Genomic DNA, 13388 nt, shown 5'->3' with positions numbered 1-13388 from the left:
AGGCATCAATAGCACAGAGAGGCTGCTGGTAAAAACAGGCATCAATAGCACAGAGAGGCTGCTGGGAAAAACAGGCTTCTATCTCACGGCTATCAGACTGTTAAACAGGCATCAATAGCACAGAGAGGCTGCTGGGAAAAACAGGCTTCTATCTCACGGCTATCAGACTGTTAAATAGGCATCAATAGCACAGAGAGGCTGCTGGGAAAAACAGGCTTCTATCTCACGGCTATCAGACTTAAATAGGCATCAATAGCACAGAGAGGCTGCTGGGAAAAACAGGCTTCTATCTCACGGCTATCAGACTGTTAAACAGGCATCAATAGCACAGAGAGGCTGCTGGGAAAAACAGGCTTCTATCTCACGGCTATCAGACTGTTAAACAGGCATCAATAGCACAGAGAGGCTGCTGGGAAAAACAGGCTTCTATCTCAAGGCTATCAGACTGTTAAATAGGCATCAATAGCACAGAGAGGCTGCTGGGAAAAACAGGCATCAATAGCACAGAGAGGCTGCTGGGAAAAACAGGCTTCTATCTCACGGCTATCAGACTGTTAAATAGGCATCAATAGCACAGAGAGGCTGCTGGGAAAAACAGGCTTCTATCTCACGGCTATCAGACTGTTAAATAGGCATCAATAGCACAGAGAGGCTGCTGGGAAAAACAGGCTTCTATCTCACGGCTATCAGACTGTTAAACAGGCATCAATAGCACAGAGAGGCTGCTGGGAAAAACAGGCTTCTATCTCACGGCTATCAGACTGTTAAACAGGCATCAATAGCACAGAGAGGCTGCTGGGAAAAACAGGCTTCTATCTCACGGCTATCACTGTTAAATAGGCATCAATAGCACAGAGAGGCTGCTGGGAAAAACAGGCTTCTATCTCACGGCTATCAGACTGTTAAATAGGCATCAATAGCACAGAGAGGCTGCTGGGAAAAACAGGCATCAATAGCACAGAGAGGCTGCTGGGAAAAACAGGCTTCTATCTCACGGCTTTCAGACTGTTAAATAGGCATCAATAGCACAGAGAGGCTGCTGGGAAAAACAGGCTTCTATCTCACGGCTATCAGACTGTTAAATAGGCATCAATAGCACAGACAGGCTGCTGGGAAAAACAGGCTTCTATCTCACAGCTATCAGACTGTTAAATAGGCATCAATAGCACAGAGAGGCTGCTGGGAAAAACAGGCTTCTATCTCACGGCTATCAGACTGTTAAACAGGCATCAATAGCACAGAGAGGCTGCTGGGAAAACAGGCTTCTATCTCACGGCTATCAGACTGTTAAATAGGCATCAATAGCACAGAGAGGCTGCTGGGAAAAACAGGCTTCTATCTCACGGCTATCACTGTTAAACAGGCATCAATAGCACAGAGGCTGCTGGGAAAAACAGGCTTCTATCTCACGGCTATCAGACTGTTAAACAGGCATCAATAGCACAGAGAGGCTGCTGGGAAAAACAGGCATCAATAGCACAGAGAGGCTGCTGGGAAAAACAGGCTTCTATCTCACGGCTATCAGACTGTTAAACAGGCATCAATAGCACAGAGAGGCTGCTGGGAAAAACAGGCTTCTATCTCACGGCTATCAGACTGTTAAACAGGCATCAATAGCACAGAGAGGCTGCTGGGAAAAACAGGCTTCTATCTCACGGCTATCAGACTGTTAAACAGGCATCAATAGCACAGAGAGGCTGCTGGGAAAAACAGGCTTCTATCTCAAGGCTATCAGACTGTTAAATAGGCATCAATAGCACAGAGAGGCTGCTGGGAAAAACAGGCATCAATAGCACAGAGAGGCTGCTGGGAAAAACAGGCTTCTATCTCACGGCTATCAGACTGTTAAATAGGCATCAATAGCACAGAGAGGCTGCTGGGAAAAACAGGCTTCTATCTCACGGCTATCAGACTGTTAAACAGGCATCAATAGCACAGAGAGGCTGCTGGGAAAACAGGCTTCTATCTCACGGCTATCAGACTGTTAAATAGGCATCAATAGCACAGAGAGGCTGCTGGGAAAAACAGGCTTCTATCTCACGGCTATCACTGTTAAACAGGCATCAATAGCACAGAGGCTGCTGGGAAAAAAAGGCTTCTATCTCACGGCTATCAGACTGTTAAATAGGCATCAATAGCACAGAGAGGCTGCTGGGAAAAACAGGCATCAATAGCACAGAGAGGCTGCTGGGAAAAACAGGCTTCTATCTCACGGCTATCAGACTGTTAAACAGGCATCAATAGCACAGAGAGGCTGCTGGGAAAAACAGGCTTCTATCTCACGGCTATCAGACTGTTAAATAGGCATCAATAGCACAGAGAGGCTGCTGGGAAAAACAGGCTTCTATCTCACGGCTATCAGACTTAAATAGGCATCAATAGCACAGAGAGGCTGCTGGGAAAAACAGGCTTCTATCTCACGGCTATCAGACTGTTAAACTGGCATCAATAGCACAGAGAGGCTGCTGGGAAAAACAGGCTTCTATCTCACGGCTATCAGACTGTTAAATAGGCATCAATAGCACAGAGAGGCTGCTGGGAAAAACAGGCATCAATAGCACAGAGAGGCTGCTGGGAAAAACAGGCTTCTATCTCACGGCTATCAGACTGTTAAACAGGCATCAATAGCACAGAGAGGCTGCTGGGAAAAACAGGCTTCTATCTCACGGCTATCAGACTGTTAAATAGGCATCAATAGCACAGAGAGGCTGCTGGGAAAAACAGGCATCAATAGCACAGAGAGGCTGCTGGGAAAACTCACGGCTATCAGACTGTTAAATAGGCATCAATAGCACAGAGAGGCTGCTGGGAAAAACAGGCTTCTATCTCACGGCTATCAGACTGTTAAATAGGCATCAATAGCACAGAGAGGCTGCTGGGAAAAACAGGCTTCTATCTCACGGCTATCAGACTGTTAAACAGGCATCAATAGCACAGAGAGGCTGCTGGGAAAAACAGGCTTCTATCTCACGGCTATCACTGTTAAATAGGCATCAATAGCACAGAGAGGCTGCTGGGAAAAACAGGCTTCTATCTCACGGCTATCAGACTGTTAAACAGGCATCAATAGCACAGAGAGGCTGCTGCGAAAAACAGGCTTCTATCTCACGGCTATCAGACTGTTAAATAGGCATCAATAGCACAGAGAGGCTGCTGGGAAAAACAGGCTTCTATCTCACGGCTATCAGACTGTTAAACAGGCATCAATAGCACAGAGAGGCTGCTGCGAAAAACAGGCTTCTATCTCACGGCTATCAGACTGTTAAATAGGCATCAATAGCACAGAGAGGCTGCTGCCCTATATAGACTTTAAATCACTGACAACTTTAATAATTAACACCACATCTGTGGGAACTTGGGAAAAGATGCCCGGGAAAAATATATATTTTTTGCTACATTTCTGGTATTAGTCCGGGAGTTGGCAATCACTGGCCCGTTACCCCATTTAGATGAGACATAGGTGATGTAATCAACAACCAAGGTTTACTTTTAATTTGGGCTGTATTACAAGTCAGTACTTTAGACACTGTTTGAAGGGCATCAGAAAGGGTCATGTGCAGAAGAGATCATGTTCTCCCTCCCACTGTCCTGAGTTCGGCGCAGCTTAGGCATGGTACAGGGAAACCAGACAAGTTTCCCAGAGTCATCTTTCAGTGATGGGGGTCATATGTTGTACCTTAAAACACCACATGTAGAAATAAAACAAAGTAGTTGATCAGAACCACATCTACCGGAGGTGACTGACCTATGAATCAAGTGCAATTGTTTGTTTCTCACAACCAATTTTCAAATCAGGCAACCCCTAGTTTGTGAAACACTGTATTAGTCAGGCCTAAAACTCTGTTACACCAGCAACTACACCGATGTGCATTGTTGACCAAATCCAGACTAACAGAGCCTCTGGTGCAGAGTGCTTTAGAAATGCTGTGACATGAGATCACCCGCTTCACAGAAATTAAGGCGTCAGTTATTTTAACACTAGTACTTAACTAATCGTACAATAGCTTATGTCATTGTTCATTTAGGTCCAACACCAAACCAGTATTTATTTTACCCACAACCTTCAAGTCATCTGAAATCAGCAGTGAAGCTCAGAATAACGGAAGGCAACTCAGGTCAGTTTTATATTTTATTGGCTAGTTGTTCCTCCTCCATGTCTCTGATCTCTTGGATGTTTCTGTGCCCGTCCAGACCGTCTGTAGTTGGGTGTCTAGATGGCGTGAATCTTCTTCCAGCGAGCCAGAGGACCAGTCGAAGGGATGTACTTCACCCCACAGCCATCAGGAATCACACGCTTTTCAGCCATCATTTGATCAAAGTCTACCGCGTTGAACTTAGTGAAGCCGTACTTCTTAGACATGTGGATCTGGGAGAGAGAAAGGAGAGAGTGATCAGATGTTATCCAGAGGCAACCATTTTTCCTCAGTGAAGGAAATATAGCTAGTTTTGTCTCAGCGGTCCCTTAAAGGGGCCAGCACCTCCCAGCTGGCCTCATACACAACCACAGAGTCACTGTCTGCAGCCATAGAACACCAGAACAGCACGGCAGCGAGACTGGTCAGATTAATGAGCTGCAGGGGTCTAACAGCGCACAATGAGTGTTAAAAGACCTTCAAATCTCATCTATATATTCTCACAATGATCGACACCAGTTACCCCAGTGTGTAGCTACTCATACAAGTGTCCGCATTTCAAATGTATATTCAGTGTGTTACCTTCTGGCGCCCGGGGAACTTGAACTTGGCCCTGCGGAGAGCCTCGATAATGTGCTCCTTGTTGCTGGCCTTGGTGCGGACAGACATGATCACCTGACCGATTCTAACACGGGCCACGGTGCCCAGGGGTTTACCGAACGCACCACGCATCCCTGTCTGGAGCCTAGAAACACAGAACAAAACACGTCTCATTACTACAGGCAACACATTACTGACAAGGAATAGCTATTGTGCTTTACAGCAACCAGAGAGCAGGAAGAAACCTGGAGAGGAACCAGACTGAGGGTCATTTGAATACATTCTGCATGTACGGTAAAACATCAATGCTAATTACCCAAATACATCAACGGCCAAGACCATGGCCACATGGCGCCCTATTCTCTACAGTACACTACTGTTGACCAGAGGCTGGCCATTGACATGGAGCAGCACCGTGTCCATATTACCAGCAGACAGAGCAGTCCACAACCCCCAGTCAGTCAGTCCCAGCCCAGTCAGTCCCGGCCCACAACCCCCAGCCCAGTCAGTCAGTCCCGGCCCACAACCCCCAGCCCAGTCAGTCAGTCCCGGCCCACAACCCCCGGCCCAGTCAGTCAATCAGTCCCGGTCCACAACCCCCGGCCCAGTCAGTCAGTCCCGGTCCACAACCCCCGGCCCAGTCAGTCAGTGTCCACAACCCCCGGCCCAGTCAGTCAGTCCCGGTCCACAACCCCCGGCCCAGTCAGTCAGTCCCGGTCCACAACCCCCGGCCCAGTCAGTCAGTCCCGGTCCACAACCCCCGGCCCAGTCAGTCAGTCCCGGTCCACAACCCCCGGCCCAGTCAGTCCCGGTCCACAACCCCCGGCCCAGTCAGTCCCGGTCCACAACCCCCGGCCCAGTCAGTCCCGGTCCACAACCCCCGGCCCAGTCAGTCCCGGTCCACAACCCCCGGCCCAGTCAGTCCCGGTCCACAACCCCCGGCCCAGTCAGTCCCGGTCCACAACCCCCGGCCCAGTCAGTCCCGGTCCACAACCCCCGGCCCAGTCAGTCCCGGTCCACAACCCCCGGCCCAGTCAGTCCCGGTCCACAACCCCCGGCCCAGTCAGTCCCGGTCCACAACCCCCGGCCCAGTCAGTCCCGGTCTACAACCCCCAGCCCAGTCTACAACCCCCAGCCCAGTCAGTCCCGGTCTGAAACACAGCACCAGTTGTAAAGCGTTGTCTCAGCGGTCCCTTAAAGGGGCCAGCACCTCCCAGCTGGCCTCATACACAACCACAGAGTTACTGTCTGCAGCCATTGCACACCAGAACCGCACGGCAGCGGGACTGGTCGGCTTAATAAGCTGCAGGTGTGTTTTAGGAGTTTAGAACAGTGCTGTACCTGTCAGCCCCAGCGCAGGACAACATCTTGTTGATACGGATGACATGGAAGGGGTGCAGGCGGACCCGGATGTGGAAACCGTCTTTTCCACAAGTCTTCACCATGTACTTGTTGGCACAGATACGGGCTGCCTCCAGAGCTAGAAGAGAGATGGGAGAGTTAACACAGGCTGCTGCCTCCAGAGGAGAGATGGGAGAGTTAACACAGGCTGCTGCCTCCAGAGGAGAGATGGGAGAGTTAACACAGGCTGCTGCCTCCAGAGGAGAGATGGGAGAGTTAACACAGGCTGCTGCCTCCAGAGGAGAGATGGGAGAGTTAACAGACTGCCTCCAGAGGAGAGATGGGAGAGTTAACAGACTGCCTCCAGAGGAGAGATGGGAGAGTTAACACAGGCTGCTGCCTCCAGAGCTAGAGGAGAGATGGGAGAGTTAACACAGGCTGCTGCCTCCAGAGCTAGAGGAGAGATGGGAGAGTTAACACAGGCTGCTGCCTCCAGAGCTAGAGGAGAGATGGGAGAGTTAACAGACTGCCTCCAGAGGAGAGATGGGAGAGTTAACAGACTGCCTCCAGAGGAGAGATGGGAGAGTTAACACAGGCTGCCTCCAGAGCTAGAGGAGAGATTTAGAAAGTACATGAATGTGAGATTAGAATCCAACCTAGCCTTTCAGAAGACAACATGTTTTTGTGATGTGTGCCCCAGAGATGACCTGTGCCCTCACCTTCAGAGGACAGCTGCTCGTACTCGTCAGAGACCATGTGACCACACAGAGGGAACTCATCCACCCTGGCCTTCTTCCTGCCCAGGTCAAAGATCCTGATCTTAGGATCTACAGAGAGCAGAGCACATTACATACAGGAGGGGACAGAGAGCAGAGCACATTACATACAGGGAATAGTTGATGTAGATCTGAGTGTAATTTCTTTAAGATATCAAGCGGACATACAAAACAGCCAATTCCCTCTGTAGTTAAGCATAAACAGGTCACGTTTTGTCTCAGCGGTCCCTTAAAGGGGCCAGCACCTCCCAGCTGGCCTCATACACAACCACAGAGTCACTGTCTGCAGCCATTGAACACCAGAACCGCACTGCAGCGAGACTGGTCAGCTTCATGAGCTGCAGTTCAGAACACGGTGCCGTGTAGTCGGACAGAACTAGTACCGTAACTTATGGGGAATTATCCAAGTTGTATTTTCAGGAGCCAGCAAGTATCTTTCTCATGTCAGTCAGTAACGGTGTCTAAACTATACTGTCTTAGTGCATGGTATAGATAACAACTGGCTAGTTTGCCTGTCTATAAAGAGAAGGGCGGGCTGTGCGTTGATCATGCACCTCTGATTGGACAGAGTGAGATATGAAACGCCTACGCTCATTTGGACAGATGAAAAGTTGTCGGCCCGCTGTAAGTTGACACAAACACTGGTCAGACACCACCCCCATCCGCGCGGTTCCTAAGCAGCTGTTTTGGGGTAATTTTGCGAACATCTACTTAGGCATATTAAAACATTACACTTTTCCCCCCGATCACGAGTATCGTCCGATCTATCAACCTACGGATACGATTACGACCATGTCTGCACATCACTGTTCAAGGCATGTCTGAGTGGGTATTGGGGAATAACCAAGGAGAGGAGAAAGTAAGGAAAAGGGCTTTACCAGGCACACCACGACAGAAGCGGGACTTGGGGTAGGGCTTGTTCTTGCAGTAGCGATAGCTGTGGGAGAGAGATGGCTTGAAACAATTATCTGTTGACCAGCCACAGTACCAGGCCACATGCCGTCATCTTTCAATGTTTGGTTTGTCAAGTGATTATATCAGCTGCCTTTACATTCAACACAGGAAAAGGTCAACAACGTCATTTAAGTGATCAGCGGTCCTGCAGAAACAGCCATGTTTCAGGGTGTGAAGGCAATCTAGCCAGTCGGTTGTGTCTCAGTCTCTTAAAGGGCCAACACCTCCCAGCGGGCCTCATAGGCAAACAGGTACTGTCTGCTGTAATTATACACCAGAACCACACTGCAGACTGATTGGCTAAATACACTGCAGGTGTGTGATGAAGTCAGTTCAAATGACACTAAGGATGTTTACACATGTTCATGCATTTTTATACTCTATGGTAAAAAAACAACGTTATATGCTGTGTAATCACAGGCCGATGTACGATACTAATAACCTTGATAACCGTTCAGCCACGGACAGGCTTCAATGGCTAGTTAACTATGCTGGTTTATGCCATTAGCGGTTAGCCTACCAACTAGTAACTTTTTTTTACATTTCACCTTTATTTAACCAGGTAGGCTAGTTGAGAACAAGTTCTCATTTACAACTGCGAACTGGCCAAGATAAAGCATAGCAGTGTGAACAGACAACAGAGTTACACATGGAGTAAACAATTAACAAGTCAATAACACAGTAGAAAAAAAAGTAGAAAAAAAAGAGTCTATATACATTGTGTGCAAAAGGCATGAGGAGGTAGGCGAATAATTCCAATTTAGCAGATTAACACTGGAGTGATAAATGATCAGATGGTCATGTACAGAGATATTGGTGTGCAAAAGAGCAGAAAAGTAAATAAGATATAAACAGTATGGGGATGAGGTAGGTAAATTGGGTGGGCTATTTACCGATGGACTATGTACAGCTGCAGCGATCGGTTAGCTGCTCAGATAGCAGATGTTTGAAGTTGGTGAGGGAGATAAAAGTCTCCAATCTAAATGCCAACGAGCTACATTCAACACCATGTTACCTAAGTGACTGACCGTGACTTCGTCGACAATTGTGTAACAGCCCATCTAGTTATCTAGTTATGACAGCACAAGGATTGGTTATGCGAGTAAATTACTTGACAGCAAAAACGCAAATATAGGTAGCTGGATCATTAATGCACATGGTGCGGAAATATCCTCCATTTTGCATTTTCATCCCGCGACATACTTCAATCCCGAGCTATAAAAATCATGTGACAAAAAACCTCACCATCGGGCTGGCCGGCGACCCATAGCTGCAATCTGTATAAATAACACACAAAACAAACACTTATTACGAAAGGAAACTGAGGTTATACGCTAGAAAGATGGTAGAGTTTGTAGAATGTTTTGAAGAGAGGCAGACACCGCCATGTGAACACGAACTCACCGAAAGGAGGAAAGGAAGTTAGAGAGACATCCGGTGCGTCATACGGACGCTTCGCCTGGAGAATTAGGATAAAAACACTCCGGTTATATTTTTGATTTGGGTAAACACTTTTGGCGTCACACGTGAAATATGGTTAGTAATCGTGTATTTTAAATTGAATATGATGGCTGTAAAATTTTCTCCGCAATAACTAGCCTACCGTGGAGCATAATGGGAAAGGTAGTTTTACTGGGAACATGGAACAAGCAACATGAACATTCAAGGGGATCACCAAAATGTAGGATGAGATGAGGTGAGGACGAGGAAAGTCTCGGTAAAATTAGTTTGGATCCCCCGACAGTGGTGTTATTTAATAACATTTTAATTGCTATGTATTGGCAAGTGAGGGGATTTGAAGCCACCAGATGGCCATATTGGAACTCCCCAGATGGATCAGTCCTCCCGATAGGAATGAATGGAATTCTACAATATTTCAATTAAAGATGCACTATGCAGAAATCGCAACGCCATTTCCTGGTTGCTAAAATTCGAATAGCTACCTAATTTCAGTTTATGTGATAAAACAAGCAAGTACAGTGTAGAGAATAATGGTACCATCTAAACCACTGTTAAATATATTTTCCATAACCAAAATTATTATATTTTCAGCTGTTTGAAGCTGGTGTACAAAACCGAAGGTAAAAGGCACAAAAACTAAACTTAATAATGGGAAGCATAGAAAGAGTGCACATAGAACAGATCTACTGCTTCTTAGACTTTCAATGATAATGACAGATCTATAACACAGAGTAGATCTACTGCATCTTAGACTTTCAATGATAATGACAGATCTATAACACATAGAACAGATCTACTGCTTCTTAGACTTTCAATGATAATGACAGATCTATAACACATAGAACAGATCTACTGCTTCTTAGACTTTCAATGATAATGACAGATCTATAACACAAGTAGATCTACTGCATCTTATACTTTCAATGATAATGACAGATCTATAACACATAGAACAGATCTACTGCTTCTTAGACTTTCAATGATAATGACAGATCTATAACACAGAGTAGATCTACTGCATCTTAGACTTTCAATGATAATGACAGCTCTATAACACATAGAACAGATCTACTGCTTCTTAGACTTTCAATGATAATGACAGATGTATAACACATAGAGTAGATCTACTGCATCTTAGACTTTCAATGATAATGACAGATCTATAACACATAGAGTAGATCTACTGCATCTTAGATTTTCAATGATAATGACAGATCTATAACACATAGAACAGATCTACTGCATCTTAGATTTTCAATGATAATGACAGATCTATAACACATAGAGTAGATCTACTGCATCTTAGATTTTCAATGATAATGACAGATCTATAACACATAGAGTAGATCTACTGCATCTTAGATTTTCAATGATAATGACAGATCTATAACACATAGAACAGATCTACTGCTTCTTAGACTTTCAATGATAATGACAGATCTATAACACATTTCAAGTTTTAATGACACATACACAAGTACAGTGAAATGCCTTTCTTGCAAACTCAAACCCCAACAATGCAGTAATCAATAACAATGTATCACTACAAAACATGAGGAATAAGAAATATGAAATACACAATAAAGTAAGTAAGAAAACTATATACAGTTCCAATATCATATTTACATGTGCAGGAATACTGGAGTGATGGAGGTGACAGTGTTTGTAGTGTGCAGGGCACTGTGTGTGTGTTGGAGTGACAGTGTGTGTAGTGTGCAGGGCCCTGTGTGTGTGTTAGAGTGACAGTGTGTGTAGGGCCCTGTGTGTGTGTTAGAGTGACAGTGTGTGTAGGGCCCTGTGTGTGTGTTAGAGTGACAGTGTGTGTAGTGTGCAGGGCCCCGTCAGCGTGCATAGTGACAGTGTGTGTAGTGTGTAGGGCACTGTGTGTGTGTTAGAGTGACAGTGTGTGTAGTGTGTAGGGCCCCGTCAGTGTGCATAGTGACAGTGTGTGTAGTGTGCAGGGCACTGTGTGTGTGTTAGAGTGACAGTGTGTGTAGGGCCCTGTGTGTGTGTTAGAGTGACAGTGTGTGTAGGGCCCTGTGTGTGTGTTAGAGTGACAGTGTGTGTAGTGTGCAGGGCCCCGTCAGCGTGCATAGTGACAGTGTGTGTAGTGTGTAGGGCACTGTGTGTGTGTTAGAGTGACAGTGTGTGTAGTGTGTAGGGCCCCGTCAGTGTGCATAGTGACAGTGTGTGTAGTGTGCAGGGCACTGTGTGTGTGTTAGAGTGACAGTGTGTGTAGTGTGTAGGGCCCTGTGTGTAGTGTGTAGGGCCCTGTGTGTCTGTTGGAGTGACAGTTTGTGTAGTGTGTAGGGCCCCGTCAGTGTGTAGGGCCCCGTCAGCGTGCATAGAGACAGTGTGTGTAGTGTGTAGGGCCCTGTGTGTGTGTTAGAGTGACAGTGTGTGTAGTGTGTAGGGCACTGTGTGTGTGTTGGAGTGACAGTGTGTGTAGTGTGTAGGGCACTGTGTGTGTGTTGGAGTGACAGTGTGTGTAGTGTGTAGGGCCCTGTGTGTGTGTTGGAGTGACAGTGTGTGTAGTGTGTAGGGCCCCGTCAGCGTGCATAGAGACAGTGTGTGTAGTGTGTAGGGCACTGTGTGTGTGTTGGAGTGACAGTTTGTGTAGTGTGCAGGGCCCCGTCAGTGTGCATAGTGACAGTGTGTGTAGTGTGCAGGGCCCCATCAGTGTGCATAGTGACAGTGTGTGTAGTGTGTAGGGCACTGTGTGTGTGTTAGAGTGACAGTGTGTGTAGTGTGTAGGGCCCCGTCAGCGTGCATAGAGAGTGTGTGTAGTGTGTAGGGCACTGTGTGTGTTTTGGAGTATCAGTGTGTGTAGTGTGTAGGGCCCGTCAGCATGCATAGAGACAGTGTGTGTAGTGTGTAGGGCCCCGTCAGCATGCATAGAGACAGTGTGTGTAGTGTGTAGCGCCCCGTCAGCGTGCATAGAGACAGTGTGTGTAGTGTGTAGGGCCCCGTCAGTGTGTAGGGCCCCGTCAGTGTGTAGGGCCCCGTCAGTGTGTAGGGCCCCGTCAGTGTGTAGGCCCCCGTCAGCATGCATAGAGACAGTGTGTGTAGTGTGTAGGGCCCCGTCAGTGTGTAGGGCCCCGTCAGTGTGTAGGGCCCCGTCAGTGTGTAGGGCCCCGTCAGCATGCATAGAGACAGTGTGTGTAGTGTGTAGGGCCTCGTCAGCGTGCATAGAGACAGTGTGTAGGGCCCCGTCAGTGTGTAGGGCCCCGTCAGTGTGTAGGCCCCCGTCAGCGTGCATAGAGACAGTGTGTGTAGTGTGTAGGGCCCCGTCAGCATGCATAGAGACAGTGTGTGTAGTGTGTAGGGCCTCGTCAGCGTGCATAGAGACAGTGTGTAGGGCCCCGTCAGCGTGCATAGAGACAGTGTGTAGGGCCCCGTCAGTGTGTAGGGCCCCGTCAGTGTGCATAGAGACAGTGTGTAGGGCCTCGTCAGCGTGCATAGAGACAGTGTTAAGGGCCCCGTCAGCGTGCATAGAGACAGTGTGTAGGGCCCCGTCAGCGTGCATAGAGACAGTGCAAATACTGAAATAAAAAGTCAATCAAGATACAAGGTAAACTCGGTCCATGTAGCTATTTATCAGTCCTATTGCTTGGGGATAGAAACTGTTCAAAAGCCTGTTTGTGTCAGACTTAGTGCATCGGTACCCCTTGAGAAAACAGTGACTTGGATGGTTGTGGTCTCCGGGCCTTCTTTTCACACCGCCTGGTATAGAGGTTCTGGATGGCAGGGAGCTCGGCCCCAGTGATGTACTGGGCTGTCCGTACAACTCTCTGTAGCGCCATGCGATCGAGGGTGGTGTTTTTGCCAAGCCATGATGCAGCCAGTCCAGATGCTGACAATGGTACATCTGTAGAACCTTTTAATTTCTATGTGAATTTGGGTCAGGGTCGCCCAAAAAGTGCCATTTTGCAGCTTTAAATGTCTCAAGGACAAAATTACACTTATTTAATTGTATTTTTGTAGTGGGGACAGTAACACTTATAAAAGGAAAACGCTTTAATATCTGTCTTATTGTTTTGTTTAACTCACATTATCAAATCAAATCAAATGTTATTGGTCACATACACATGGTTAGCAGATGTTATTGGTCACATACACATGG

The 13388-nt window shown here is 47.2% G+C and overlaps 1 protein-coding gene and 3 non-coding genes across 5 annotated transcripts; all 4 read right to left on the bottom strand.

Moving 5' to 3' along the window:
- Positions 1 to 4116: 4116 nt before the first annotated feature.
- On the bottom strand, positions 4117 to 9209 carry LOC139403195 (large ribosomal subunit protein uL16). Of its 2 annotated transcripts, XM_071146910.1 has the most exons (6): positions 9050 to 9209; positions 7729 to 7787; positions 6794 to 6901; positions 6075 to 6213; positions 4716 to 4878; positions 4117 to 4366 (listed from the first exon to the last, which is right to left on the bottom strand). In XM_071146910.1, the coding sequence occupies exons 1-6, from the start codon at positions 9070 to 9072 to the stop codon at positions 4211 to 4213; spliced, it is 648 nt and encodes a 215-aa protein (XP_071003011.1). In that variant the 5' UTR covers positions 9073 to 9209; the 3' UTR covers positions 4117 to 4210. The 2 variants fall into 2 exon arrangements, with proteins under 2 accessions (XP_071003011.1, XP_071003012.1); XM_071146911.1 differs by lacking the exon at positions 7729 to 7787 and having other exon boundaries at positions 9050 to 9077.
- Positions 4445 to 4577, bottom strand: LOC139403200 (small nucleolar RNA SNORA70). The gene has a single exon (XR_011633295.1). It is a non-coding gene; the product is annotated as a small nucleolar RNA SNORA70 (small nucleolar RNA).
- Positions 5910 to 6042, bottom strand: LOC139403198 (small nucleolar RNA SNORA70). Its single transcript, XR_011633293.1, has one exon. It is a non-coding gene; the product is annotated as a small nucleolar RNA SNORA70 (small nucleolar RNA).
- On the bottom strand, positions 7062 to 7194 carry LOC139403199 (small nucleolar RNA SNORA70). Its single transcript, XR_011633294.1, has one exon. It is a non-coding gene; the product is annotated as a small nucleolar RNA SNORA70 (small nucleolar RNA).
- Positions 9210 to 13388: the final 4179 nt, after the last annotated feature.

The sequence above is a fragment of the Oncorhynchus clarkii genome, unplaced genomic scaffold (assembly GCF_045791955.1).
Source record: "Oncorhynchus clarkii lewisi isolate Uvic-CL-2024 unplaced genomic scaffold, UVic_Ocla_1.0 unplaced_contig_12414_pilon_pilon, whole genome shotgun sequence".
Taxonomy (NCBI): Eukaryota; Metazoa; Chordata; class Actinopteri; order Salmoniformes; family Salmonidae; genus Oncorhynchus; species Oncorhynchus clarkii.
This window is presented reverse-complemented; position numbering and strand designations above follow the sequence as displayed.

Bases quoted from the DNA above. Each gene is read 5' to 3' on its own strand.
- LOC139403195 (XM_071146910.1), bottom strand. From the start codon at position 9,072: ATGGGTCGCCGGCCAGCCCGATG. The intron at 7,788-9,049 runs GTGAGGTTTTTT...TCTCTCCCACAG, and splicing joins GGTCGCCGGCCAGCCCGATG to CTATCGCTACTGCAAGAACA. The intron at 6,902-7,728 runs GTAAAGCCCTTT...TGCTCTCTGTAG, and splicing joins CTTCTGTCGTGGTGTGCCTG to ATCCTAAGATCAGGATCTTT.